The following is a 27357-nucleotide window of genomic DNA, read 5'->3' as shown; positions in this document are numbered from 1 at the left end:
TGGTCCAAGCGGTCGGGGGTCCAGTGCATGTGGCCAACCTAGTTTGGGCCGGACCAATTTTAGTCAGGCCGGATCAATTTTAGATCCCAAAAATGGCCCGGCTGGACTAAACTTGGCTAACCAAATTTGGTCCAGCCTAACCAGTTTTGCATGGTATCCAAAATCGGTCCGGCCGGACCGAATTTACCCGGACCGATATTTCCGTGACAGGCCAATGTGGAGGATGAGGCATTAGTATGCAAGGATTCTGGGGAAATCATCATCAGAGGGCTTTCTTTGATGTAGGAGTCTTTAATCTGACTGCTCCTAGTTAATGCACCACAGCAGATACTTCTGTATAGATCAAAGGTTTGAGCATGACAAACAGTGAATGTATGAACAGCGTATTGAAATAGGCTCCTTCACCCCATTAGTGTTCTCTACTTTTGGGGCAATGGGCAGTGTGGCCACAACTGCTTACAAGCAGTTGACATCCCTGCTTGTTGTTCAGAGAAACCAGAGTTATAGCAATGTTGCCTTGAATTAGATGCTCCACCAGCTTTTCTTTACTCAGGTCAGCTGTGACCTGTTTGTGTGGAGCAAGGTCTCATTATGGCAGCCCAGTGACTATTGGTACACTTGAATATCTGAAGGTCAAGTGCTTCTATCCCACTGATCCTTTTATGATTACATCCTCAGCTTTACCATCTAGACGCATGTTATTTTTACTTTTCACAGTGACTGTTCTATTAGAGTATTTCGATTGTGCTTGTTTCACATGTTTGGTTTTTGCTTTATATCTCCTTAGCTAATACTCTCAGTGCTTTCAAACCACAAAAGGTTTGCACTACGATAATTACTTCATGTATATACTAATTTTCAACAAGCAAATTACCCTGTAGGTGTGACAACAAATTACTTTTGCAATTTTCAGAATCCTGCAACTCCCTTGTTCTTAATTTGTTCTGTACACAAATTGCACTGTAAATGTGCTGCATTATGTTCATGCTGCCTTCTAAATTTGAAGTCAATAAACTAAAGCATGTCTAAGTTATTGCCATTTTTCTAAAGTGTGCTAAAAGAAAAGAATTAAGAATACGCAGGGCCAGAGGAAGCGGTCCAGCCAGTCAGGCCATAGCCTGACCACTTTTTCAGCATTAATTTTAAAAATATATATCCGAGTCACTGATAGGCACTGGCCGATTATGCTAGCATGTTTTTGGGAATGATAGATGCCTAGAACATCATGCAAACATTGTGTGATATAATGTCAGTAGAGTACTTACATCATGCTGTTAAATCCTTCCCTGTGACAATCAATCATGGGAAAGATCGAAACACTCTAGTAGAACAGTCACCCTAATAGAGCACTCACGTATTTACTGATTTATTTGTCAACCGCTTTATGAAGCAAATACGAAATATATATAGCTTTGCATGGAAGTGTACATAATTGGATGAATATATGAGCACTGCAGCATAGCATGATAGGGTAAGATTAAACATATAACTTAGTGCATAGTTAGCTATTCATGCAATGAGTTGTGACTTCATCACATTAAAATTTAGTTATATAGCTATTTTTTCCTGGGCTAGATGTACTGCCCTTGCCTACCACCCCCAGTACCAAGGTGCAAGTGTGCTGGACAACTGAAAGGGGGACAACTAAAAATCCCTAGGGCCAGCAATATGGCCCATCTCCGGGGAAGCATTGTTGGGACGATGAAGGATGGATAGTGTCCCCCGGATACACATTGTAGCAGAACGAAGCAATGGAAAGGACAATGTGCAGCGAATCCATGCCAGAGTGCCACTATAAGATGTTGAGCTGTGGCGAGAAAGCATGTCGGCCAGAATGTTAGTGCTTCTCTTCCCATTCCACCGGTTGTGGAAAATACTAAAGGGGTAAAGGAAGCCTGTTCCACCTCCTGGACACGTTTGCCATACTCTTGCTTCTTCTGTAATTCATGATGATGATATACAGATGGTATGCTGGAGTTACGGTAACTTGGTGCATTAGGGTGGAACACCCTTACATCAAGAAAAGCACTTTGTCTCCATCCCCAAAAACAGCGTGCATGAATATCCGCCCTGGCATCATCTGTTGGTTGGCAGACTTGGGAGTGATTACTTCACCACTGAGAGGCTATAAGGGAGGCTCAGTAGCAACATCTGAACACATCCTTGACAATAAACCTGCCGTGATGTCACGCAAGTCATTGTGTTGCAAAATGGTTAAGCCCCCATGTTGACAGACCATGGCATGGTCGATGGTAAACGGAGCCCCACAGACATAGTGACGTGACTTCAGCAACTTCCATCCATAGCGCAGATGGACAGCATCCCAGAACTCTTGTTCGTTAAGATGGAAGCCCTGCTCCTGTAATGGCAGGGCCAGTAACCAGGAAGATGTACCAGATTCACCATTCAAATCAACCGCCCTTTGAAGTTGGGAAGAAAGACGACCTCTTACATTCATTGCGAGTTCTTTGGAAGTTCTTCACCGATTAAGATATGTAGCTATCAGTTTCAAATGTTAGACTCATGCTGCATTTGTATAGTAGCTATAACAAAAGGGAACAGTACTGTATTTACATGTGTTTTAATGTGGACACATTATGGCAACATGCAGTGAGTTTAACACACACGTGTTATAGTCAATAATTTGCTAGGAAATCTACAGCTGAAAATAGTCCCAGATTTAATCTCAGAGCATGCAATTTTAAAAATTTTCCTAGTGAAGCATACCTCCAGATCCCCTATTGTATTCACACAGCAAAGTGCTCAGTATTTTTTTGTGGGTACATGTTGCCCACAGGCCATTAATGCAGGCTTACCCTGCATTAAAAAGCATTTAAAATAAAATAAAATTTCATACTGCCTACCCCTTGGCCTGACCACTTTAGAAGTGCTTCCTCTGGCCCTGATACATAAGAATAGAAATATGAAGAAAATACAATGAAGTTTGAAGGAACATATCTCCTCCGTGTTGGTTGGGAATATTTGACTCAAATTTGGAATAGGAGATACCCTACTCCAAGGGAGGTTTCATAGCAAACTGGTTGATTTACTTTCAGGCACTATCGAGCTACAGATGCATGAAAACAGCATTTTCTTGGTTTCTGTAAACACACATTTGTCTGTTGGGCATTGTACTTGGCTGCACGACACACACTATCATGTGTCCTGTTACATGTACAATGTACATACTCACTTGACATAAACTGTTGCACTTTTAAAATTGTATGATACATGTATGCAAACCTTCTATGCCTTTTCTCAAAAGGCATGATTGTAATGTACGTAACATTACAGGTTAATTTGAAATGACTATGGAAGACATAAAGTTATTACAGTTGGATAATGTGACTTGCACTGAGAGAGTGATAGGCCAGGGAGCTTATGGTCGTGTACTTGAAGTGTCTGTACTTTGTGCTGCTAAGGAAATACATCATGCACTAGTAGACTTTTCCAGCCCTAAAGGATTTACCACACTCAAGCAAAAATTTCTTCAAGAATGTGCTCAATGTAGCGTATTGTGCCATCCCAATATAGTACATTTCCAAGGTATTTACCATCCCAGAAAAAGTACCAAACTACCATGGCTTGTGATGGAGAAAATGGATTGTAGCTTAAAGCAGTATTTACAGAGCCATGAACCAACTACTGTTTCGTTTCAGATCAAGATGTCTATATTACATGATGTTTCCCTTGGTTTACAATATCTCCATGCTCAAGATATCATACACCGAGACCTCTCCTCTAATAATGTTTTACTAAACAAACAGCTGGTAGCTAAAATTGCTGATCTTGGTGTAGCTAAGGTAATTGATCCGAACCATGCAAAGTCAGCTACCCAAGCTCCAGGGACAGTAATTTTTATGCCACCTGAAGCACTCTCAGTTAACCCACGTTATGGTAAACCAGTTGATGTGTTCTCCTTTGGGTGTGTAACAATACACACAATGAGCCATATATGGCCTGTTCCTAAAGATGAAACATATCTTGACGAAGTTACAGGGAAAAAGTTGGTACTTACTGAAGTAGAGCGACGAGAACATTATTTAGCAAATATTCAAGTGTCTGTCCAATTAAAAGAGCTTATTTTGCTGTGCTTACAAGATTTACCTAAACGTAGACCATCTGTCAATGATATTTGCAAGGCCATAAGAGAGATGCAACCAGATTTGAAGGTATCCAAAATACAGTCTATCTTGCTTGATTATGAGCCATTACTGGTGAGATAATAGTTACATATATACGTATATATAATGTCCTGTATGTATTTGTGTTACTTAGCAATCATGAGTGATATACGTAGGTGTGCTATGCACAACTGTAAAAGACACGAATACATGTAATTGGAATGACATGTAATTAGAATGACATATTTGTAGCTAAAGGTAAGAACTGCCAGTAGCTGGTTATAATTATTATATAAACTTGATCCCTTTGTCCTGCCAAATTAATTTCTGTTTCACAGTTCTAGTGAAGGTTTCTGAATAATGAATATGTTCTATTACTGGCATTATTTCCGTAGTTATGGCAGTTCCCTGATCAAATTAGTAATGCTCACTAAATCATGTTGCTGTGACTGGAATAGCAAGATGAACCTGGCCAATTTCTAATTCATTTAGAGACCCACTTGTGGATACATATTATTATTATTTATTCATTGGTAGCAAAACTTCAAAGCATACTATGTGTGACATGTAAAGAAATATCACAACAGTTTCTTTGTTGCTAATACCATAGGTGGTGGAGACGGGGGAGCCAGGGGGGCCATGGCCCCCCCACTTTTTTGGGACACTGTTTGCAAGAAAAGATCGAGATACTCTAATAGAACAGTCAGGATCTGGATACTCTAATACAGCAGTCACAGTATTCAGTGTAGCAAATTACTAGCTATACGTATGTGTAGTCATAAATAAGGAGATATAATTGGTGGAGCAGCTATTGTCAGCTAGCAGACTGTGACCTTTGTTTTTGTTTTTTTTGGTCTTCAACTTACATCTAGCCTGGCCCCCTCACTCTTTGACCCGCTCCACCGCCCCTGGCTAATACTGTTATGTAAATCTCAGAACTGTACACAAATAGGGCCTGTGTGTAAAGTGTGGATATATTATTTGCTTGTATGGAATTCATCCCTGTCAAATTTTGTTACTTTAACTTAACATGTTAGGGAGAAAAGGAAAGGCTTACCAAAGAACTTGACAGACTTGATGATAAGCTTGCTGCTGCTAATAAAAGCATTGATCATTATAAACACCTTCATCAAATGGCAAAACAACAGGCTGACAGCTACCAAAGTGACCTGTGCAAGGCAAAAGAAGCACTAAAAAACAAGGAAACTATGGTAAAGTTTTAATTGTAATACTTTCAAAAGAAAATATTAGCTTTTAAAAGTTTCATATGTGACCATCATTTAGTCTATGTGTACTGTTGTTCTATATAGTATCTTGATCAAGCACTTGTTTGATTTTTCAACTCCATGGCCTTTGCTCAGATCTATTTTAAACTGAAAAAAAGCATTTCTACAATGGTTAATTTATCTACAGGCTAATTTTTAACTGTGCACGTTCCTACAGCTGACTGCAGGCCGGCTGTGGGCACGTTGAACTTGTTTTCCAAAAATGTGCATGTGTGTTGTTTATGCGCAGTATGTTATGTTTGTCTTTCTGCACCCATGTGAGCAAACTTTGTACGCTAAAAGCAACCTGTGTGCAAGAAAAGAAGGCTGCATAGAGCCTGTAATACATTTCCATGCTTTGATTTAAGGTGGTTAATTTGTGCCGATTTGAAATATGGGTGCAGTGAGTTTATTAGGACTGAGGGGTCTTCAGCTACAGGGATTTTGATTGACGTGATTCGGAATCCTACCAATTCTGTGATTCCACACAGGATTCCTGTGATTCTAAGTGATTCCTGGTACAACTATCATTACAATAAGGATACAAGCATAGAAATACAGAGAAACACAACGAATTACTAATGATCTTTTGATTCCTGATTCCAGGATCATGTCCAAATCATTGGTGTGATTCCTAGAGTTTGATGAGAAAGCTTTTATTAGTAAGCTGTGTGGGTGTCAAACAGCTGAAAACTATGTAGCTGGCATCCTAGGCTACCAGGAACAATAAGACTTTTAAAAGTAATGTTCTCAATATTATGTAAAATAAAACCACAGATCTCCAGAAATTTTTGATTTTTGAGGGTTAGAAGCTTTGAGATTGAATTTTAGGCTATTTTTAGTTAAAATTGCAGTAATCCAATGCTTTAAGCTATTTAATAATCAAACTTGAAAACATTGTGACTGTAAGCTATTGCCTCTGTTACAGTAGTTACTTGACTGCTCTATTAGAGTATTTTGATCATTTTTAATGTTTAATGCAGTGGAAGGTGAAAGGTAAAGTGTTGTTGAGAGTTGTAGCTACAGTGGATGTTAATTAAATGCAATTGCATGCCACTGAAATACAGTGGTTTTACTATAAATATCCATATTGCAATAATAAAGACTACCTCTAAGCTAACTGTCGAAACCACAAAATCCCACATAGATCTCCCACTGAGGAAAAAGAAATCCTTCAAGTCAAAGGGGGGTGTGTCCCTTACTAACACAAACAAAAATTAAAAGGCTTTTCCGAGATAATTTGTATAAGAAAATACTATAAACAAAATATAAGAAGATACTTCTGTGTATTATTAGTGGTTTTAAGCGCTTTGTTCCTTTGCAGTGTACTGCAATGTAATTACAGAATTATATGAATTAGTAAATATAAGATTACAATAACTTATTACTTGATAACTCTGAAAGTGTTATACAACAAAACAAAACTGAATAATTATATCATGATGTATTTTCAGCTTGCTGCATGGTACTTGGTTTATTTAGAAGTAGTACAACATCAATTTGTTAACATTCTCCCCAAGTGGTTCACCCCATACGCATGACAACAAATTGATTTTACTATCTTGATCATTCAGTTGTTACATGTGTGTCTTGGTGTTACATTATAACTCCATAGCTGTGTATTCCTTCAATTTCTTTCAGGGTTGCTCCAAAAGGTACTTGAGTCCTCAAAAATCACTATCACTAAAGATATGAATCATTACTTTAAGGTTACGGTATAGTCACAGGCTATCATTCAAAATTTTGAATGCCTATTGATACTTTTTGAGAAGCCCATAAAACCAGTCTAGCAGTGTGAAAAGTTTAAAATGAAGGTGAAGCCCTTCATATTTACTGTTTTTATGCAGCTACAGTGTAGTTAGAGGTAGGTAGAACACTACAAGTTGTTGTAGCAAGACAAGTAAGCCAACCCATACATCACTCAGCTCCAGCTGTCACTACCATGTTTTTCTGCCGCCAAATACAGCAAAAGCTGTAGGCTCTATTGGCATTTCCGGGGCATAGAGATACTGTATATTGAAATTATTACGTCCTGTGGAAGCGTTTTTGGCGTGTTTCTTCCCAGTGACAGAGATACAAGCCTCAAAATGCTTGGTTTACTCGAAAAATCTACTAAAAGTTCAATAAAACATCTATATGACCAGTAACTTAAAAAATCGCTTCCACAGGACCTAGATATTTTAGTTGTTTAGTTACTTGTGTTGAAATTATAAGGATTCAGTAATCTGTTTGTCTGGTTTTTGGTGGCGCGTTTTTATAAAACATCGCTCTATTGTGGACCACACACTCAAGAACAGTCTTTGTTCTACAGTTAAAACAAACAAGCACAATTAGTTGTATTGCTACCACAACACAGCTGTTGAAATTATTTATTTCTGCTTGGTTTAAAGTAGGGATGTCAAACGGATTTTTAAAAGTTTAACAAATGCATGTTTTAGTCACAGCATCTTGTAGAGTTTGAAAAATGTTGCAAATTGATATATAGGTTTGCCACATTTACTTTTGTGGTAGCCAGTAATTGTTAAATAAACAAATAGGTGGTTCTCCAGACTTCTCTATTGAGCACCATTGGTAGCCATGGCACAAAACAAAAACAAGTGACGTATGGGTGATTATGTCACTTTGTATTATCAATTGCGTAGCATTGACAGGAAACTAATACAGGTGTTCAAGTTGCATCTTGCACTGACTGAAAACCAACCTATTGATTAACTGAAACACTGTTGTGCATGGCGATCGACAAAACTAGCCTGCTGTCATCTTCCATACATTTTTTAGGCAGGGATCTAACATTGGGGCTTATACACGCACCTAGCTACTCTAATCACGAGGAAACTCACCAGAAGAGCACTACTTTGACCAGTTCATTACTATGAAACGAAAAAATCTAGTGCCTAAACTGTCTGCAAGACGCACAATTCATTGTGCTACTTTTAAATGAAATTTACGGGAGAAGAAATTCCGTAATTTTGCAGGATTTTGACATCCCTATTTAAAGCAGGTTTTGTAATATGTTCTGCCCATGCATTTTGTAATATTCCGTAACCTTAAGCTTGAACTTATAAACGTCAAGGAGCGTAATACTAGTGGTTCCAACCATTGTCCGATTAACTTTAAACATCAAGTCCATATAGGGCATGCGCATACTCAGTGGTTTGTTGCATCATCATCTTCAAGCTACTCAATATACGATACTGGTTCTTAAAAGCAAGCCATAATGAGTCAAAGTACTTGTGTGCTTAATTAAAGAGTCTGAACAGCTCTTACAATAATACTATTGTAACTGTGAACTCAGTAGCCATTTTGAGATCTCTCTCTACTGTAGGAGACAATTTATATGGCTACTCATAAATTAACTGCTAACATAACCAGGCAATTACGTAAAGGATTGTGCATGCAAAGGAATTTCACAATGGTTAAAACACAGCTATAGTTTGAGTGTTATGTTCCTTTGTGCCTTGTTGCACTTATATATGAGCCCCATAAATTGGGACACACAAAAGTCCAACCACTGTGTTCTTGGACTGTTGTACAATGATTAACCAATCTACAGACTAATTTTCAACTTCTTCTCACATGCAATTTACTCTGCGTTTGCAAGAACAATTTTTTTACATCAATCCATCAATAATATTATTATTCATGTACAGCGGTAACTCTATCAATGTGTATATTATACTGGATTTCAATCACGGTTACTACTAAAATGTGTCTTTAACCCTGTGCCATATTTCAAAGTGAACACTTCACACATTTGAATTTAACTCATACAAAAACTAAAAACTAACACGAACTTTGTGGACTTATATCTCAGGAATTCATGAAATGATATCAATCAAATTTTGTGTGTAACCTTCCAAAGCTGGAGGTAAATTGAAGCACAGCTTTGTGTTTGTATCAAATTCATGTTGATGGTAAAAAGTTTTGTATATAAGAGTATTTTTGTATGATTAACACTGAGTAAAATGTTTATATACATGACCGATCTATTTTTTGCAGTCTACAGTGGTAAAAAAAGCCACATTCTTTGATGCTTGATGTGTGAACCACACAGTTAGCCAATGTCTGGAATCTTTGAACCTCAAATTAAACAAAGTTCTGGCACATGGCTAGATAGCCTAGCTAGTAGCCACCCTATATACTCAAAAATTAAGACTTGTTTGTGTGATTTTTGCTTACCAAATTTATTTTGCAACCATAAAGCAAATTATGGTATGTACACACAGCATAATGGGTGAGTTTAATGGGCTTTTAGTTTGAGGAGTCCCTTTTGATGCAAAAGTAAATTGATTCTGAAATCTGTTAATCTTTAAATATAAATACTTTACTTGTGATCCAGTAAATGCAAAGATTGAGAATGGCTATAATATATTTTCTACTATACCACTAATTGAGATAAGAGTTGCTAGTGATATAACATGCTTATACCTCAACTCCCCTTGCTGGTGACTCTAAAATGGCTTACGTGGTGGATTAAGTTTGTCACATCATGTTCGAGAGATTTACATGTATACCGTAAATTGCTGTATAATAAAGTTCTACCTTTCAAAATCTTGGAAATGTGTCCTTTTTTTAAGGATTTAACCTTTCAAAATTCATAATTTGGTTTCTGCTATAATGTAAAAATTTACACTATATATATATATATATAAGTATATATATAATAAGGTTGAATAGTACTCTATTAATTTTTTATGTTTATTCATATCATCACACTGATCACTTACTTGTCTTTGCACATATTAAAACAAATTCTCATAATTATATTTGTATTATCTAATATGTGTGTTTTATTGTTAAAGCTTAGTACATGTAAGAAAGAACGTAAAGATTATGAAGGTCAACTCCAAATAATGAGAAATGAAATACGGCAGCTTAAAGAACAATGTCAGGAAAAATTTAATAGTGCTCCTAAAGCAATGGAAAATCAAAATCAGATTGCAATGCAGGTGAATAGACGGTAGCCACACACACACACACACACACACACACACACACACACACACACACACACACACACACACACACACACACACACACACACACACACACACACACACACACACACACACACACACACACACACACACACACACACACACACACACACACACACACACACACACACACACACACACACACACACACACACACACACACACACACACACACACACACACACACACACACACACACACACACACACACACACACACACACACACACACACACACACACACACACACACACAAACACACACACACACACGCGCGCGCGTACGCACATGCACACGCACATGCACACACACACACACACACACACACACACACACATGCATGCGCACACATATTACAATAAAAGGTGTGAAGATCATCACTTGAAGTAAAAATTTAAGGATTCCTAATTTGGAAATCTTGAAGTCTCAGTTACTTAGTGTTCCGAAAATGTGAAATCCAGATGAGTTTCCTACCCATGGAAACCTCTCTGGATATGCCCCTGATGAATATATAATCATGCTCCTGCTGTTTATTTGCATTTCATGTTTGTGATAGACACCTGATACTCAAAAGGTCAAGGAAGCTTGTTCTGAGAGGAGGATGCAATCTGATAATCCAGTTATTCAAAGACTTGGAGTATGTACACATTGTTATGTTGAGCTCAATATATAATAGCCACAACTCTATCTTCCTAGTACTACTTGTTTACCTATAGCTATATACAAGTAAAAGTATTGTAGAGGGTATTGTAGAGGGTAATGTTTTCTTCCACACCTACTTCCTTGCCAAATATGTGACCCACTGAGCAAAAACTCAACTAGTCTTTACTTTTAAAGTTTGTAGAGATAATGGCGTAAAGTTGAGTGACTCTAATTTGCCACAGACTTTTTCACCTTGCATAGAGCTATAATATATAATAGTATATACTACCTATCTAACCATACTGTATACAAAATTCTCACCTTGTGTCCCATCATTTTGATTGGATTCGCTATACCTCAAAAGGGTGGAGGGCCCAAAGGAGGCATGACAGAGAAGACAATGGCAAGCCAGCAGCCAGCATATATACGGTCTCATAAGAGATCCACAGGTGTGATTAAATTGAGCTAAATACAATGCTACACAATCACAGACTGTTTTGTATCTGTGCCAACCCACTTGACTGATCAATAGCCATGCACAGTCATCAGATCGTCACTGCCATCACCAGTGGCTTGTACAAACTACCAGAAAAGAAGCTAGGGTAAATATGGAGAATAAAACTTTAGAAATAAGTAGTGACGATCAAGTAGTGGAAGTAAGTAGTGGAAGTAGCTATCGTTTTGTGCCATTATCCTTGTATCAGTTGTGTTGCAAACCAGTCAGTTTTTGCTTAGCCAGTCACATATGTCAGTGTTCACATGTCATGCTTTAGCAAAGTTTAATTATTTAATAGTGTTTAGTTAATAGTTAGATAGATGGTGTTGATGTTCCTTAGATGTATGCAACCTTGCCAAAAAGGAAAAATTACTCTCCATATAATTCAGTTGATAGTGACATATTCATGGAACCACAAGGTATAGCTTATCGTGTTGTGTGGATATGTGTGTGTGGGTTTAATTGTGTGTGTCTGTGATATGTTACATAAGTCCTAGAGCTCTGTGATGACTGCACAGTGTACGGCTAACTGCTATAAAGTTCAAGGCGGTAGTAGTGTGAGTGTATGCAATGTGGTGGTCTATTTGATCATGCCTTGCAATTATGAATTATGCTTTCTTGCCCAACAGTATCAGCCTCACCTTTGCTTTATAACAGCTTGGCAGTATTGGTTAGGCATAGCCAAGCCCATAAATGTCTTCAGAGCAACCCCAAACCCTTCCAACAAATTTCTATGAATTTAAAAAAAATCTATTTTATGCTGATGACAGACCAACTGACTAACTAATGCCTCCAGCTATGCATGACTCAACAATGGATAAGGCCATGGGCTTGAATTGATTGCAGAGACGCTTCTCATACTGTACTTTGTTTGTAACACTGTGTAACAGGTGGAATGTAGCTGAAAACAAAGCATAATGGCCACTTCAATTTTCGGTAGTTAATTGTTGGGGGTGCGTTCAGATGCAAAATACATTTAATGCATGTCTGGAACCATTTTTTGTTTTGGTGTGGTATGCGCAGGTTCAGTGGCAAGAGAATAGCTAAAATGTAGTGCAACAAGAGAGGTTGTCTATACCTGCAGATATACTAATGGACATTTAATCCCTACTAGTATATCTGCAGGTATAGACAATTGCTTCACTACTTTTTAGCTATTCCTTGTTTCACTACTTTGTTTTCTTTCTTTGATCCCTAATCCAGCTTAAAATTTCTAATTTTCATTCTACATACTTGTGTAATTAATCAGGGCTGTCAAAAGAATTTAGGGGTCTGGGGAAAATTATACCCTCTTAGATTGAATATGATAGTGATTTTGATAGTTTATCACAGTATAATTTTTAATGTTCATCTGACTGTTATAATTAAAGTGACTACTTTATTAGGGTATCTCAAGCTTCAATTGTATAGCAAACCTTCTGCCAAATAGCTACAGAGCTACCACTCAGGAAAGTTTTAAACACCATACTCTCCAAAATTAAATGTGAGGCTGAATTTAATAGCTTGTTAGAGTAGCTAATGTAACCGAATATTTTCCTGATTGCTGTATTAGGGTGACTGTTCTATTAGAGTACCTCAATCTATTTGGTGGAAAAAGTCACATTGTTACAGTGTTCATTATAAGCGCCTTATAAGAGCATGTTGCTCCTGGAAATATATGCTACGAATTTGCTGGCTGATAGATGGTATCTCTTACTGAGGTTTCCTGTGTCCTCGAGTCTTGAGGGAATATTTGCACTGCTGTATGTTTATTGTATGTGTGGATATAGCTGTTGTGTAGCTATGAAGCCCCTGGAAGTCCTCTTGGGTCCCCCTACAAAGTAGAACCCAGGGAAAATGCCTGGTCCCCCCCAGCCCTGGTAATTATGCGCATGTAAAGTAATCAATGAGTAGGGTGAGCATTTTATTATGTAAGTAGTAAACAAATCGGTAAAAATCTAACTTATTCCAACAGTTTTTAAAACAATTATTACAGACCTGACAACTACCTCTTCCCTAATACTTGTACTAGCCAGCCTGCTGATAAACATGATTTATTTTATTAGAGTTGCCAAATGCAAGGTTAAGTAAGCATGCAAGTATTATGATCCCTACTCAATATAAGTTTTCTACTTTTTCCTTATATTTAATTGTTCACTTTTTTGTAATATAATTTATTGACTGGTGAACCAACACATACCACATCAAAGGAAAGAATGGTGCTGGCCAGACATATTATAAAAATACTTAACACACGTGCTTGACTACAAGGTACTGGAAAGTGATGTGGCCATTCTGCTTTGTTTTCAGCTTTGTTCCACCCATTACAAAAGAAGAAAAGTATGAGAAATACCTCTGCAATCAATCCAGTCACTCTAGAAATTGTGACTAAACATGTGCCCTGACTATAAATCAGTAATAAGTGAATCAGTTGTTCTGCTTCGTTATATAACTGGTACACAGCATTACAAATGAAGAGCAGCACGAGAAACACCTCTGCAATCAATCCAGCCACTACAGAATTATAGATAAATCTCATGACAGCCAGCTGTACTGAGGCCATCAAATATTACTGCAAATTAATACCTATGTGGTAGTGAAGAAACAGATAGGACACAAAGGAGACAAAAGCACTGTAGCTGCTGCAGTTATTGAAATGGAACGTTTCGGGTCAAAGCAACATCAAACATCAACCTCTTTAATATTAACTTTACACTTGGATGGAGGCATCAGTTACATAATTAGTCAGTCACTTAGCTAGCAGAAAGCTCAGTTATAAAGAGTAATTTTTTACAATTCCATAGAAGCTTGTAGGAAGGGTTGGGAGGTCACGCTGAAGGAATTTTTGGGCTTGTTCATGCCTAACCAATACTGCCAGCTGTACATGTTATGAAGGAAAACTAAGGCTGGTTTTTGGATGGTATTTTTGGGCAGGAATGCCCAAACCCTCCATGGACCCTACTATAGAGTACCACTTACTGTACGATTAGGATTATTGATGCACTACCATGCATCTCTTTCAGCCTCATGCCTAGCATTTATCCAACCATCATAGTTCTTGACTGACCATCATCAAGTTTTCCCAACTATCAAAAGTAGTTAGCTTGGAGCTTATGCTCTGAAAGTTGAGCATTATGCTTCTTGAGCAGTGCTTAAAAATTATTTTATCTATTATGCTTTTGAGAAATGCCCAGAGTTATGCCACCATCTATGGCCAATAATGCCAGTATTAGACTGTTTACATTGATGTTTTTCAAATGTGACCGGATCTGCGAAAACAGGACATAATCGCATATTTTCGAATTCCTGGTTATTAAATATTTATAATCTACTTAGCCAAGTGTATCCACTGGCACAGTTTCAGCTTCATACGCCAATAACATTGGGAATTACAGCCCTACAAAGTAGCAACAACAGAAAAATCAATTTGTACAGCAAGTATAGAGAAAATACATTACAGGCACTTACAAAAATGGTTGTAACTTACCGACAGATTGAGGTACGGAGCTAAACATTTCACCATCATGTTTGCCATGAACAGGGGAATCAATTACTGGGTAAGTTTGTCCTTTATTCATCCTTCTTCACTGCACACAAAGGCTAAATCCGTGAAGAAAAACCAATCGCGTATGATCGCTTCGACATGATGTAAACAAACGCTCATAACTTACGTATTCTTGGGTCTACTGCAACGAAACAAAGATTTTCCACCTCCTCTTGAGCAGGTGAATACGACGATATCCTGGGTTTTATTGTTAGTCCCTTCCTTCACTAAGAAACAGGGGTAACAAAATAGCAGAATTTTTTCAATAATACGCAAGTATTTCACCCAATGTATTCAATACTTTATACTGTAAATTTAGGCTTGTGCGATTATGTCCCTTTTCGCAGATCCGATCACAAATAGTTTTCTATTCTTTTAGCTGGTTGCTGTATTTATGTATGTGACTGCTTTATTAGAACAATATTCAGTGACTGTTCTATTAGAATTTCTGATTGCTCTATTAGAGTATCTTGATCTTTTTTAATGGAATTACAGATTTGGTGGATTAACTGAAAAATACATAACAATTGTGCATTTAGTGATAAAAGCACCAAATTTGGCACAGAGGTAGAGGATCACCTTACTAACAAATATGGATATTGGACCAATGCAGACCACACCCCCTTTGATAAGTCCTGCCCACTCAACCGCACTAACAAAAAAATTATGTTTAATTATGCAATAATCAAAGAAAATGACAAATTGAACATGAACTCTCTACCATATGATATAGAATTACACTAATTTACCTATTTTGGTATAACAGACATGCCAAAATGCACTTTGTGTATAGTATTTCTACTGAGAACACTGTTGCGACAGTATAACTATGAGTGATTACATTATTAGACTTGTGAACTCTCATTTAATGTTAAGCAATCATGTAGATGCTCTCGTATATTTTAAAAATATTAACAGTAAGAACATATACTATACATCCAAGGAAATATTTGACCAAATTTGCAAAACATACCTTTTTCACACACAAAATTTGACCTTTTTTTGAACTTTGAAGCTTCATAACTTTTCTATTATTGCATATAATTGCCCGAAGTTTTCCATGAGTGCAGTTAAAGTATCCTGCTGCATTTTGAAGCTGAGAAGAAGTTAATCAGTACAAGGAATCAAGTGGCACATCATTTTGTTTGCTGGCATGTAAAATTTGTGAAAAGGTACCTTTTTGCAAATCTGGATGCATATCTATTCAACCATCCCCTATATAATGTCCTGTATTATTTACATGTACTGTACATATGGTCAAGGTAAACATTGCTGTAGTGGGTTAGATTATAAGAAAACCACTGCATGCATATGTACATAGATTCAGTGATAAACAAAGCTATCTAGTTTATAAGGCCAATGGAAGCCCCACCCACTTTAAGATATACCACCAAAACCATGAAAAGACAACCATTAGAGTAATACTATGAGTATTATGAATAATACTATAAGTAGTATTGAACCTTGTATTATTACGTACTGAAGTCAAATTATTCTATAATTTGTAATGACCTACATATATAGACTCTGCGGTTAATACATGAACTCAGTAGCTAGTTTACAAAAATTTAACTAGGTACACGTGTACACTTGGCTATTATGTTTTTTATTTATTTATTTATTTAGTAACGCTTTACAGCACAAGTGCTGAAGGTCTGTAGGACACCTGGTCCTACAGCCTGCTCAAAGACTGTTATCTTCAGACTTCAGTTTGTGTAGTTTGTGATCAAACACAATGTTGTGCATCCTTCTTGTACATAGCAGACTTGAGTAGACCACATTGACAAAACCTGACAAAAAAATTTTTCGCAAAGGAAGCTACAGATCTTACCAATCAAGGCCACACACAGAGAGTCAGGGAGGCCATATATGAAGGCGGCCACTGTTAGCAGTTCCTGAACCACCAACTGAGGCTGGATATGGACAGAAGCTGACCTATATGAACCATAATCCGCTGGTCCTGTCATACAGCAGGATGACAAACCTCTGAATAATGTGTGCAACATGTTCCGTTGGCTCATTTGGTGTATAATAAAATATTATTAACAGTGCAGTTGTGAGCTCTGGCAGTGCATTTTCAGGTATTCCATGCTTTCTTCTTACTATATCCAACAAAGCTGGAAACAATCCGAAACATCACAGCCTGAATTTTAATATGTATAGCAGGGCAATGGATAGCATTTGTTTCTTCACATTAGTCCTTAAGGTTGGACTTTCAAGTATCATGTTTACTAAGGCTAGCATAGGCCCATAACCAGGATTCTTAGCAGGACCCTTTTCTGTTCGGTGTATAGCATATGTTTCTGAAACACATTTTTCATGGGAAGCATGCAAAAGCTAGCAAGTGTGGGGAAATACTCTATAGAAAAATTTTTGCACTTGAATGGCTAAATACTTTAATATGGTGATATTTCAGCAATTTTTGTTGAATTGTTTTAATTAAAATTGAGAATAACTGACTGTAATATCAAATATTTGATTGCTCTGTTATAGTACCTCAATTTTTAGTGTAAGGTACTAGTAAATTTTAACAGAGGGCAGTTTGTCTGAGGTCACCAAATCCCTTCTAAATATTGGCCTGTAGCAGTAAGGGGTAAGATCAACCCACTGGAAACCCCCCAAAAAGGTTTACCTTTCCCAAGCATTCGTGCAAGGTTGATGGTATCATTGTCACTATCCAACTCACAGGCTTTGTCATGGGCCTTTTCCAGGGTCAATATTTTCCTCAAATGCCATTAAAATATTTCTCCTTTCTTCTGAGCTCTTACATCAGTAAATAGATCTGAAGACACTATAGCTACTATGGCAGTGAATTACATTATATAAGGGACCAAAATATTAATAAATTTTACTTGGTCAGAACTGTTTCCTTGTATACATTATGTTCGCCAGATATACCTGTTTTACATCAAATGTAGCAAGTTACCAGCCAAAACAATGATGTCATCCACCATGCATGTGCAGCCAAAATTGATCATAACTGGCCATATATTTTGGAAAGCTAAATCTTTTTTGGGAGCTTCCAGTGAGTTGTCAGAAAGACACATGTAAAGTCACAAACCCTGCGGCATTACCCATTGTCCAGCTGTTCAAATTCAGGTTGTGACACCGATTTTGGGTGTGGTCAGCATGGAATACCTGAAATGCACTCACAGCTGCACTGTTACTATAGTATCATACACCAAATGATCCAATGGAACATGGTACACACATTATTCAGAGTTTGTCATCCTGCTGTATGACAGGACTAGTAAATGTGCAGACATTGACAAAGCCTGATGAAAATTTTTCACAAAGGGAACTGCATATCTCACCAACCAAGGCTGTCCTTAGAGAGAGTTACTTGTCAGAGAGGCCATTTATATAATTTATAATTTATGGAGTGGTCACTGTTAGAGGAACTTTTGTATGGCAGTGAAACTGGTATGGTATTAGTATTTAAACCACAGAATCTATGTAAGTAATTGTAAACTATAGAAATCATGTATGTAATAAGACGATTAGGTTCACCATATTTTTGTATTGCTTTTTCATGGTTTTAGTAGTATATCTAAAAATAGGTGGGGCTTCCAATGGCCTTATTAATCAGATAGCCACTAAATGTATAGCTATATACATACACGTACACACAATGGTTTTCTTATAGTCTAACGCACTACTGAAATTTACCTTAATCATATGTACAGTACATGTACATAATACAGGATGTTATATTATGGTTGAATAGATACTAGTACGTACAGTATGTTTTCCTACCTTTAACACTTCTTAAATGAATTAAAGTATATGAGAGCATCTACATGATTGCACAAAACATCAAATGAGTTCACAGCTGATGAGAATCTAATAATGTAGTTGTTCATACCATAGATAGTATACGTATAGAATACTTTATCTATGTTCATACTAAGTTAGCAGCGTATAGAGGGAAATTTTGGTGGGGAAAAACTTTGGTGAATTTGGCGATTTGCTACAAATCCGCCAAAGTTTAACCCGTTAATTACTCATAACACCTGAGGTTAGCATCTTAGCTAGAGATTGAGATCAAATTCGCCAAGTTTATTTTGCCAAATGCAATTTAGCTGGCTATTCGCCAAAGTTTACCCTCACCAAAGTTTCCCTCTATACAGTATACTGTTGAAACAATGTTCTCGGTAGAAATACTACACACAGTGCATTTTAGCCATGTCTGCTATACTAAAATAGGTAAATTAGTGTAATTCTATGTCAGTTCATGTTCAGTTTGTCATTTTCTTAGTTTATTGTGTAATTAAACATAATTTTTTTGTTAGTGCGGTTGTGTGGGCGGGACCTATCAAAGGGGGCATGGTCTGCATTGGCTCAATATCCAGATTTGTTTGTAAGGTGATCCTCTACCTCTGTGCCAAAGTTGGTGCTTTTATCACTAAAATGCACAACTTTATAGCTAATCCACTTCACTATAACCACCTCAAAATGCCAGCATAATTCCTGATTCCCACACATACCTATTATGGTCAAAATTATAATTGTCCATGCCCACCCTGGCTATGTCTATAGTGCTACTCTAAGTGTAGATGTGTATTCCTCAACACAACTGATGTATTATTCTTTATAATTATCTTTAACTTCTTGAGTATTGTTGTTCAATGTGTTTCAGGTATTGTTAAGGCTAGTGACTTGATTGACACTGAAAACAAAGATCCGATGTCTAGAGATAATCTGACCACCAAGAGTCATTGGGACTCAATGGAAGCTCTTGATGATGTGGATGATCCAGACATGTTTATAGCAAAACATGACTTTGCTCCCATTGGTCCTGGCCAGTTATCCCTAAAAAAAGGTGATAAAATTCACGTTAAGAAATATAATGATGTTGGGGATTGGTGTGAGGGAGAAACAGACAGTGGAGCTATAGGATGGATACCTACTTCGTATGTTGACAAACTGGACAGCTTAAAAAAACACTCATGGTACCATGGTTCAGTGTCCAGAGAAGAAGCAGAACACCGACTCTGTAGTGGCGTAAATGGCAGTTTTTTGATTCGTGAAAGTGTGAGCAGAGCAGGCCAATACTCATTGAGTTTGAGATACAATGGACACACACACCATTACAAAATTTCTAGTGGTAAAAATCTCTACTACATATATCCAGAAGCAAAGTTCACTACACTGCGATTGTTAGTGCACCATCACTCAATTCTTTCAAATAAATTGTTCACAACGCTAGATTACCCTGCAGTAAACCCAACTAAACTGCCAGTAAACAGTCTCTCCCGTGAAGCAGACAAATGGGAAATGGAGAGAAATGATTTAGTGATTGGTGTCAAGATAGGCACTGGCCGTTATAGTGAAGTATACCAGGCAGAATTCAAGGAAAAGACAGTTGCTGTAAAGGCCTTCAAGGTATTCCAAAGAATCAGCTTTAAACTTCAATCAGTATAATCCCTAATTGAACTTAAAATTCCTAATTTTTTATTTTACTATGACTGGTGAATCAGTGCATACCACATCAAAGAAAAGGATGGCACCAGAGTTAATGTTTTCATCTGAACACACTCCCCAGTTATCAATTACTTGTTTGGAAGTGAAGTGGTCATTTAATACACTTTGCTTTCAGCTATGTTCAGCCTGTTACACAGTGCTACAAATGACGAACAGTATCACAAACACCTCTGCAATCACAATCCAGTCACCATGGAAAATATGGACAATTCCCATTTACAAACAGGAAGCCACTACTGCGAATGAACACCTTGGGCAGTCAGCAGAAAGAAATGGGACACAAAGGTAAGTCCATGATGCGTGCATTGTACGTGCTGCGGTATGTCAAAAGGCACGTCTTGGGATGAAGCGACATTGAACAGTGAAACAGTCAAGCCCGTAGTCTTAGCCATTATCGAATTACGTTTGCCTGAAGGCTTCAGGCAGGCAGGCAGGCAGGCAGGCAGGCAGGCAGGCAGGCAGGCAGGCAGGCAGGCAGGCAGGCAGGCAGGCAGGCAGGCAGGCAGGCAGGCAGGCAGGCAGGCAGGCAGGCAGGCAGGCAGGCAGGCAGGCAGGCAGGCAGGCAGGCAGGCAGGCAGGCAGGCAGGCAGGCAGGCAGGCAGGCAGGCAGGCAGGCAGGCAGGCAGGCAGGCAGGCAGGCAGGCAGGCAGGCAGGCAGGCAGGCAGGCAGGCAGGCAGGCAGGCAGGCAGGCAGGCAGGCAGGCAGGCAGGCAGGCAGGCAGGCAGGCAGGCAGGCAGGCAGGCAGGCAGGCAGGCAGGCAGGCAGGCAGGCAGGCAGGCAGGCAGGCAGGCAGGCAGGCAGGCAGGCAGGCAGGCAGGCAGGCAGGCAGGCAGGCAGGCAGGCAGGCAGGCAGGCAGGCAGGCAGGCAGGCAGGCAGGCAGGCAGGCAGGCAGGCAGGCAGGCAGGCAGGCAGGCAGGCAGGCAGGCAGGCAGGCAGGCAGGCAGGCAGGCAGGCAGGCAGGCAGGCAGGCAGGCAGGCAGGCAGGCAGGCAGGCAGGCAGGCAGGCAGGCAGGCAGGCAGGCAGGCAGGCAGGCAGGCAGGCAGGCAGGCAGGCAGGCAGGCAGGCAGGCAGGCAGGCAGGCAGGCAGGCAGGCAGGCAGGCAGGCAGGCAGGCAGGCAGGCAGGCAGGCAGGCAGGCAGGCAGGCAGGCAGGCAGGCAGGCAGGCAGGCAGGCAGGCAGGCAGGCAGGCAGGCAGGCAGGCAGGCAGGCAGGCAGGCAGGCAGGCAGGCAGGCAGGCAGGCAGGCAGGCAGGCAGGCAGGCAGGCAGGCAGGCAGGCAGGCAGGCAGGCAGGCAGGCAGGCAGGCAGGCTGGCAGGCAGGCAGGCAGGCAGCAGAAAACTCCATTGAATTTGAAATTTTGTAGCAATCTATTGGAAATATTTAGGGTTGGTTATACCTACCCAATACTGCGATGGTATTGTGAAGCTGGTTTTCGGGTGATTTTTTAGCCAGAAAGACCCAAACCTTAATGATCCCTCATATACAGTACTACTGTACTGTATGATAAGTTGTAAACATTAAATTTTACAAGTACAAGGAAACTTGAGAATTTATATTTTAAGTTTGATTACTACTACTATTACAAGTACACAAAAAAATTGGAATTTTCAACTATAGAGTAGGGACCATAGTACACTGATAAAGTACTGAAACAAGCTGGAGTAGTGCACGATATTAAATCACAGTAAAACAATAAGAAGTGTTACATTCCTATTGTGCTCAAAATTTGCACAGTAAGGAGGTAAGTCCATGAAGAATGCATTGTACGTACTGCGGTGTGCCAAAAGGCACGTGTCTGGCTGAAGCGATGTCGAACAGTGAAAAATTCAAGCCCATAGGCTTAGCCGTTATCGAGTTATACTTGTCTGAAGGCATCAGTCAGTTACTCAGTCAGTCAGTTACTATATAGAAAATTCCCTTTTTAAAATTTCATAGCAACTTTTTGAAAGCTTTTTGGGTCAATCTGAAGGCTTGTTTGAGCTTAGTTTTACCTAACCAATACTGTTTCATCATTGTCAGGGAAACGTGAGGCTGGTTTTATGGTGATGTTTTTCATGGGCCACGCCCAAACGTTTGTGGTCCCTACTATACAGTATGATGTACTGTATGATTATTACTATTTGAGCTTTACAGTGACCAGCACTGAAGGTCTGACAACAATCTAGCCTTTGGATTACTTAACCTAACAAACAGGAACTAGAGACTTAAACATTACTTAACCTACAGTAGCTAACAGCAAGAGTACATAATAATAGAAGAGAGAGGAGAGTGTCTAACTGCTATAGATTCGCCAAACGCACAGCGCTCAGACATTACGCAATCATCTATAGCCACCAAAGGTGACAAATGGCCAACAACCACTTCATGCACACATAATAAAAATTATTTCTTTTATGAGCGCTTATATATTAAAACATGTGGCGAGCAAAGGTGTTCGAAGATACTGATTCCTGTGATTCAAGTGGCGAATCTGATAGTGGAGACCAACCAGCACCCAAAAAGCTTCGTACTTCAAAGAGACTTACCAAATCAAAGCAGCAGCCACAGCAACGTCGAAAGGCTTTACTGAAGGCAGAAAGACAGAAATTAGAAAGCTACGTGAAAAAGCTGAACTCGGATAAAATCTCCTCACATTCACTTGAGGAAGTATGTGGCCAAAAGCTATTTAAAGGAGAAGATATACAGGCGTTTGGCTGCTCTGTCGATCCCAAAGCATTAAATTTCCTTGCACATCACTTACAACTAGCATTTGCTCGTCTGTTTGTTGAATGCTCCACCAAGAAAGAGCGATATCTTCATTTTCAAATATCCTGGCATAAACATTGCAGCTTTTTGCTGGTTGAAAAGAATCAGCACCTCACACAGCTAGGTCTGCACCCTTCTGATCCAGTAGCAGAGCAAGTTCTTACAGCACGATCAGAGTGGCATAAAGTGAAGGAGAAACATGCATTGTCTCAAGATGCATCTTCTAGATTTTTAACTCTGTATTGCTCATCCACACTTGATCAGTTGCTGAGGCAGTGTCACAAGGTGATGCAATCTTTTAGCAAGAAGTCCAGTGGTAATGCAGAAGTGACAGAAGACAGTGAAGATGTATTTTATCGGTTTGGAGGGGCGGCTATAGCCAGTATGTTGCATAGTAGGTATGAAAAGTTAAAGCAGCACTGTGGTGATGATCAGCAACTCTCCGAGGAAACAACCATACTTCAGAAACTGAGTATACACAAGAAGGAAGACAAGGAACTGATACCTGACAGCTTGAAGTACCGTGACAAAGGTCACATGTATTTCCCATGTGTAGAATTGTTACCGCTAATAAAAGAAGTTGATCTTGCCACAAAAGAATATACCAATGGTGAAAGTTTCAAAAAGTATGGCTCGGAATTGCTAACTGTTATATCTAACAAGTTAGTTCTTGACACAAAATTGTTATCTTTATATGAAACCATTTTGCGAGAGAAGATACCAGAATTTTCTGAAATGAGTGACAAGAGTGTAGACAGTGTATTTAAGGAATTTGTACGTAAACTATGCCATACAAGGATCCAAGAATTTTTAGATTCTTTTAAGCAACAGAGCGCAGCACACAAAGGCTTAGCTACTTTGGCAGGACAAAACCTAAGGGACTCACTGTTAAGTCATCATGTTAACCTCAAAAGCAAGTCATCCCAAGGAACAACATCAGATACATTATAATAACGATATGTCAAGACACTGTTAAATTATTAAAGAATCATTAATTGCAAATAAATCATAAAAATGTATCGTGTCATCTATTGATTTGGTTTAATTGTGCGTTCATACTTTTTCTTCTCTAGTGGAACTTCACAAAGTTGAAGGGGTGTATCTCGATATCCCTTAGAGCTGTGATGGGGAGTCACAGTGTGCTTTACAAGGTGAGCTGCTCTAACAGTAGGATAATTCATTGCACTTAATTTTCCCCTTGCTGTACTCTTGAACTGGCTAAATAATGTCTCCACTGCACTGCCAGATAACCTTACTGGACTTATAAAATGTTCTGGGTATTCGTCTAAAAACCAAGTGGCAAAACCAGTGAATCCGTAAACACATACTCTCAGTAGATCCCATGCTAATAAAGTATACATTATAAATAGGAATAGCAACTGTGATTCTTACTTTGCCAGCTAAGAAATCTGGGATCTTGTGTGCCAATGGACTCTAAATAGAATATTTTTAGCATACTGCACAAGATGACCTCATTTAATTAAACTAACCTTCAGAAAGCTCGTTGTACCACTTCTCAAAGTGACTAAATCCTTTGTGGATAGACAACATGGGTTCTGATCCCATGCTTGTGATTTTGTCATGAGACAAAAATCCGTCCTCAAAGAGATCTCTGCACGCTTCTAAGTACCGCAAGGTCAGACGAACATTGTCAGCATCATCTGGTATAGGGGATTGTGTAACGTAAGAGTTAAGCTCTGACAGAACTTGCTCTTGCTAAAGGAAGAACAAAATCGTATTACACACTATACACAAGTATGCAATATAGTGATAACACAGACCTGCATGATCTTGGCTGGGAACACGTTCAGTTTTGTCCACGAATCACGAATCACATGGATTTCACGAAGCTTTGGAACCATTCTTGCGTGCCCTATGTCTCGCCGCTGGCATTCCCTTGCAAACATGTCAACAATTGCTTTCCATCCAAACCCAGTCCCATTGCCATCCTCAAACGACCTAGTTCCTCCATCTTGTGAAGCATACAATGCGTTGATCATGTTCTTCAGCTTGAATGAAAATAAAACAGGGTGATTAAATACCGGTATAGTACAGCTAACATGTACAATACACTAGCACATACCTGATGACTTGGACATATGAGCCAATAAATATTGTGGAGGGGATCACATGGATTGGAGAACCAAGGCTTCACCTTGAAACGGTCAGTTCCTTTGCACACACCATACACACCACTAACTCCATGTGTAGCCTTCAGAAATGTGAGGTTAGGTGCAGCACCATCACAAATAAGTAAACTAGTCCTTAATCCATTAACCTATACAACACAAAAGATAACTACATGCAAGTTGTCCATGCAGCATGTATCAAACAAACCTGAAACAATCGGATTGTTTCAAAGATACATGCTGAAATAAACTTAGCAGACACAGCATCTTCACTGGTGAAATAGGGACCAACAACGTCAAATCCTGATGTGAGGTCCCTCCACAGAAATTGCAGTATGTAGTTGGTCATCTTTGTGTGTCTGTCCTCTTCAAGCAATTGGTAGACATCTAGCAGTGATGCCTGATCCCTTTCTGACATTGCCAACCCAATTATCTGATGGTTCCTAGAGTTCCACATCAGAGAGGAAACAACTTTTACCTCATCAAATATAAGGACACCGTTTGACTTTGGTCTGCACTTTCCACTGCTGGCACAAGATTCTTTGAAAGCTTCATAACTTTCAATCTGCTTTAAAATTGACTCATTTGAAGCACCAGCTTCGTGTAGAAAGGCACCAGTATAAGACTGAATAGTAGAACGTGAAGGCAGTTGTAACACATTAAAACTCTTGAGAGCCTCATATGCCGCTGGACTGCGAACAAAAATGGCCAGTGCTACAAAATACATAGTTGTGGTATTCTCAATCATACAACTTAGCTAATAAATGAACTAACCTATTCTAATAGTAACCGGATTCCAACGGTTACCCCTCTTGCGGTTCACTGTGGTACAAACAATTATTATAATTAAAATACAGCACTGTAGCATTGCCCTTACTGTTCCGCAGTTGATCCTTCAGAAAGGTAGTCTGAGCACACCTGTCTGATTGCCATATGTTACGCATACTGTTTCCAATGTGCTTTGATTTAGCTTCCCCTTCCTGAAATACCTTGCCCAATTCATCATTATGTTGCTCTTCGATCTTTTCAATAACAGCATTCAACTCATCATTCTGATCATCGTCTAAAGTAACATCTAGATGTTCATACTTGGCAAGCTTGGCTTTATCTGCTGATCTTTCTCTCTGGGTTGCCTTCTTTCGCTTCTGTGCACTGGCTGGGGATAAATGCTTTAATTTGTAATTTGAAGATGGCTGCTGCCTCTGGAGTTTTGTAGAAGGATCAACTTTACTACTCCTGTTTTGCTGGTGGTTAAGCAAAGCACGCAGACGCTTGCATTGCTTACAGAGTACAACATATTGGCTCTTCTCTTCCATAGTAGCATTGTGAGCTAGTTGATGCAGCAATATACAGTGAATTGAGTCAACCCTCTGAAAAGGTCTCTGCCATAGCCGAACAGTGCTGATGTGAAACCTTATTACTTTGACATAAAAGTCAAAGTAATGTTGGTATTCCAATCCTGGACAGAATTTATAGCTGGCATTTTGGGAAACCATGTTGATTACCGGGCGGGCATTATCCAAGGATTCTATTGTTCCAGCTTGCACTGAACTGAACAGAGCTTGAACGTCATATGTAACATTGTTAGAATCAGAATAAAAAAACAGAGCTCGCACTGGGGACATACACCCCACACCTGCTACCTGCTGGGTGTCTTGTTGAGAAATTTCAAGATATTCCCTTTTCTCTGACCATCTCATGGCAAACACAAGATCAGGATAACTTTCTTCTAGGCCAGCGATATTCTTTGTAGTAAACAAACCTGACAGTGATAAATCAGATGATTGACTGCATGGAGGTGGTGGGTCTGGTAGTGAAGATGGTTGCTTCGGCAATGGAACTGTTTGTGCAAGCAATTTATATGGTTGATTTGGTAATGGAGCTGGTGGGTCTGGCAACAGAGCTGGTTGATGTGATGACAGAAGTTCTTGATTTGATACTGGCATTGGC

The 27357-nt window shown here is 39.2% G+C and overlaps 2 protein-coding genes across 3 annotated transcripts in view; one reads left to right on the top strand and one right to left on the bottom strand.

Annotated features, from left to right (window-relative positions):
* LOC136266665 (uncharacterized) overlaps positions 1–20888 on the top strand; it is a 29626-nt gene extending 8738 nt beyond the window's left edge. For both annotated transcript variants that reach the window (XM_066061663.1, XM_066061664.1), the window contains exons 2-7: positions 3295–4217; positions 5162–5335; positions 10192–10338; positions 10942–11022; positions 11864–11942; positions 19686–20888. In XM_066061663.1, the coding sequence (XP_065917735.1) occupies positions 3306–4217; positions 5162–5335; positions 10192–10338; positions 10942–11022; positions 11864–11942; positions 19686–20470 (2178 nt within the window). In that variant the 5' untranslated portion in view covers positions 3295–3305 and the 3' untranslated portion in view covers positions 20471–20888. The remainder of the gene's footprint in view (positions 1–3294; positions 4218–5161; positions 5336–10191; positions 10339–10941; positions 11023–11863; positions 11943–19685) is intronic.
* A 3362-nt stretch (positions 20889–24250) lies between these two features.
* LOC136267555 (uncharacterized) lies at positions 24251–27353 on the bottom strand. Its single transcript, XM_066062717.1, has 8 exons — positions 26285–27353; positions 26182–26229; positions 25616–26121; positions 25362–25556; positions 25060–25287; positions 24769–24994; positions 24671–24712; positions 24251–24623 (listed from the first exon to the last, which is right to left on the bottom strand). Exons 1-8 carry the CDS (start codon positions 27351–27353, stop codon positions 24307–24309), a joined length of 2631 nt encoding a protein of 876 aa, XP_065918789.1. The 3' UTR covers positions 24251–24306.
* Between the last annotated feature and the right edge of the window lie 4 nt (positions 27354–27357).

Source organism: Dysidea avara, chromosome 9 (assembly GCF_963678975.1).
Source record: "Dysidea avara chromosome 9, odDysAvar1.4, whole genome shotgun sequence".
NCBI classification, from domain to species: domain Eukaryota; kingdom Metazoa; phylum Porifera; class Demospongiae; order Dictyoceratida; family Dysideidae; genus Dysidea; species Dysidea avara.
The sequence above is the reverse complement of the archived record's forward strand: the minus strand, read 5'-3'. Positions and strand labels throughout refer to the sequence as shown.

Bases quoted from the DNA above. Each gene is read 5' to 3' on its own strand.
- LOC136267555 (XM_066062717.1), bottom strand. From the start codon at position 27,353: ATGCCAGTATCAAATCAAGAACTTCTGTCATCACATCAACCAGCTCTG. The intron at 26,230-26,284 runs GTAAGGGCAATG...TTTGTACCACAG, and splicing joins GAAGGATCAACTGCGGAACA to TGAACCGCAAGAGGGGTAAC. The intron at 24,624-24,670 runs GTAAGAATCACA...ATACTTTATTAG, and splicing joins CAGATTTCTTAGCTGGCAAA to CATGGGATCTACTGAGAGTA.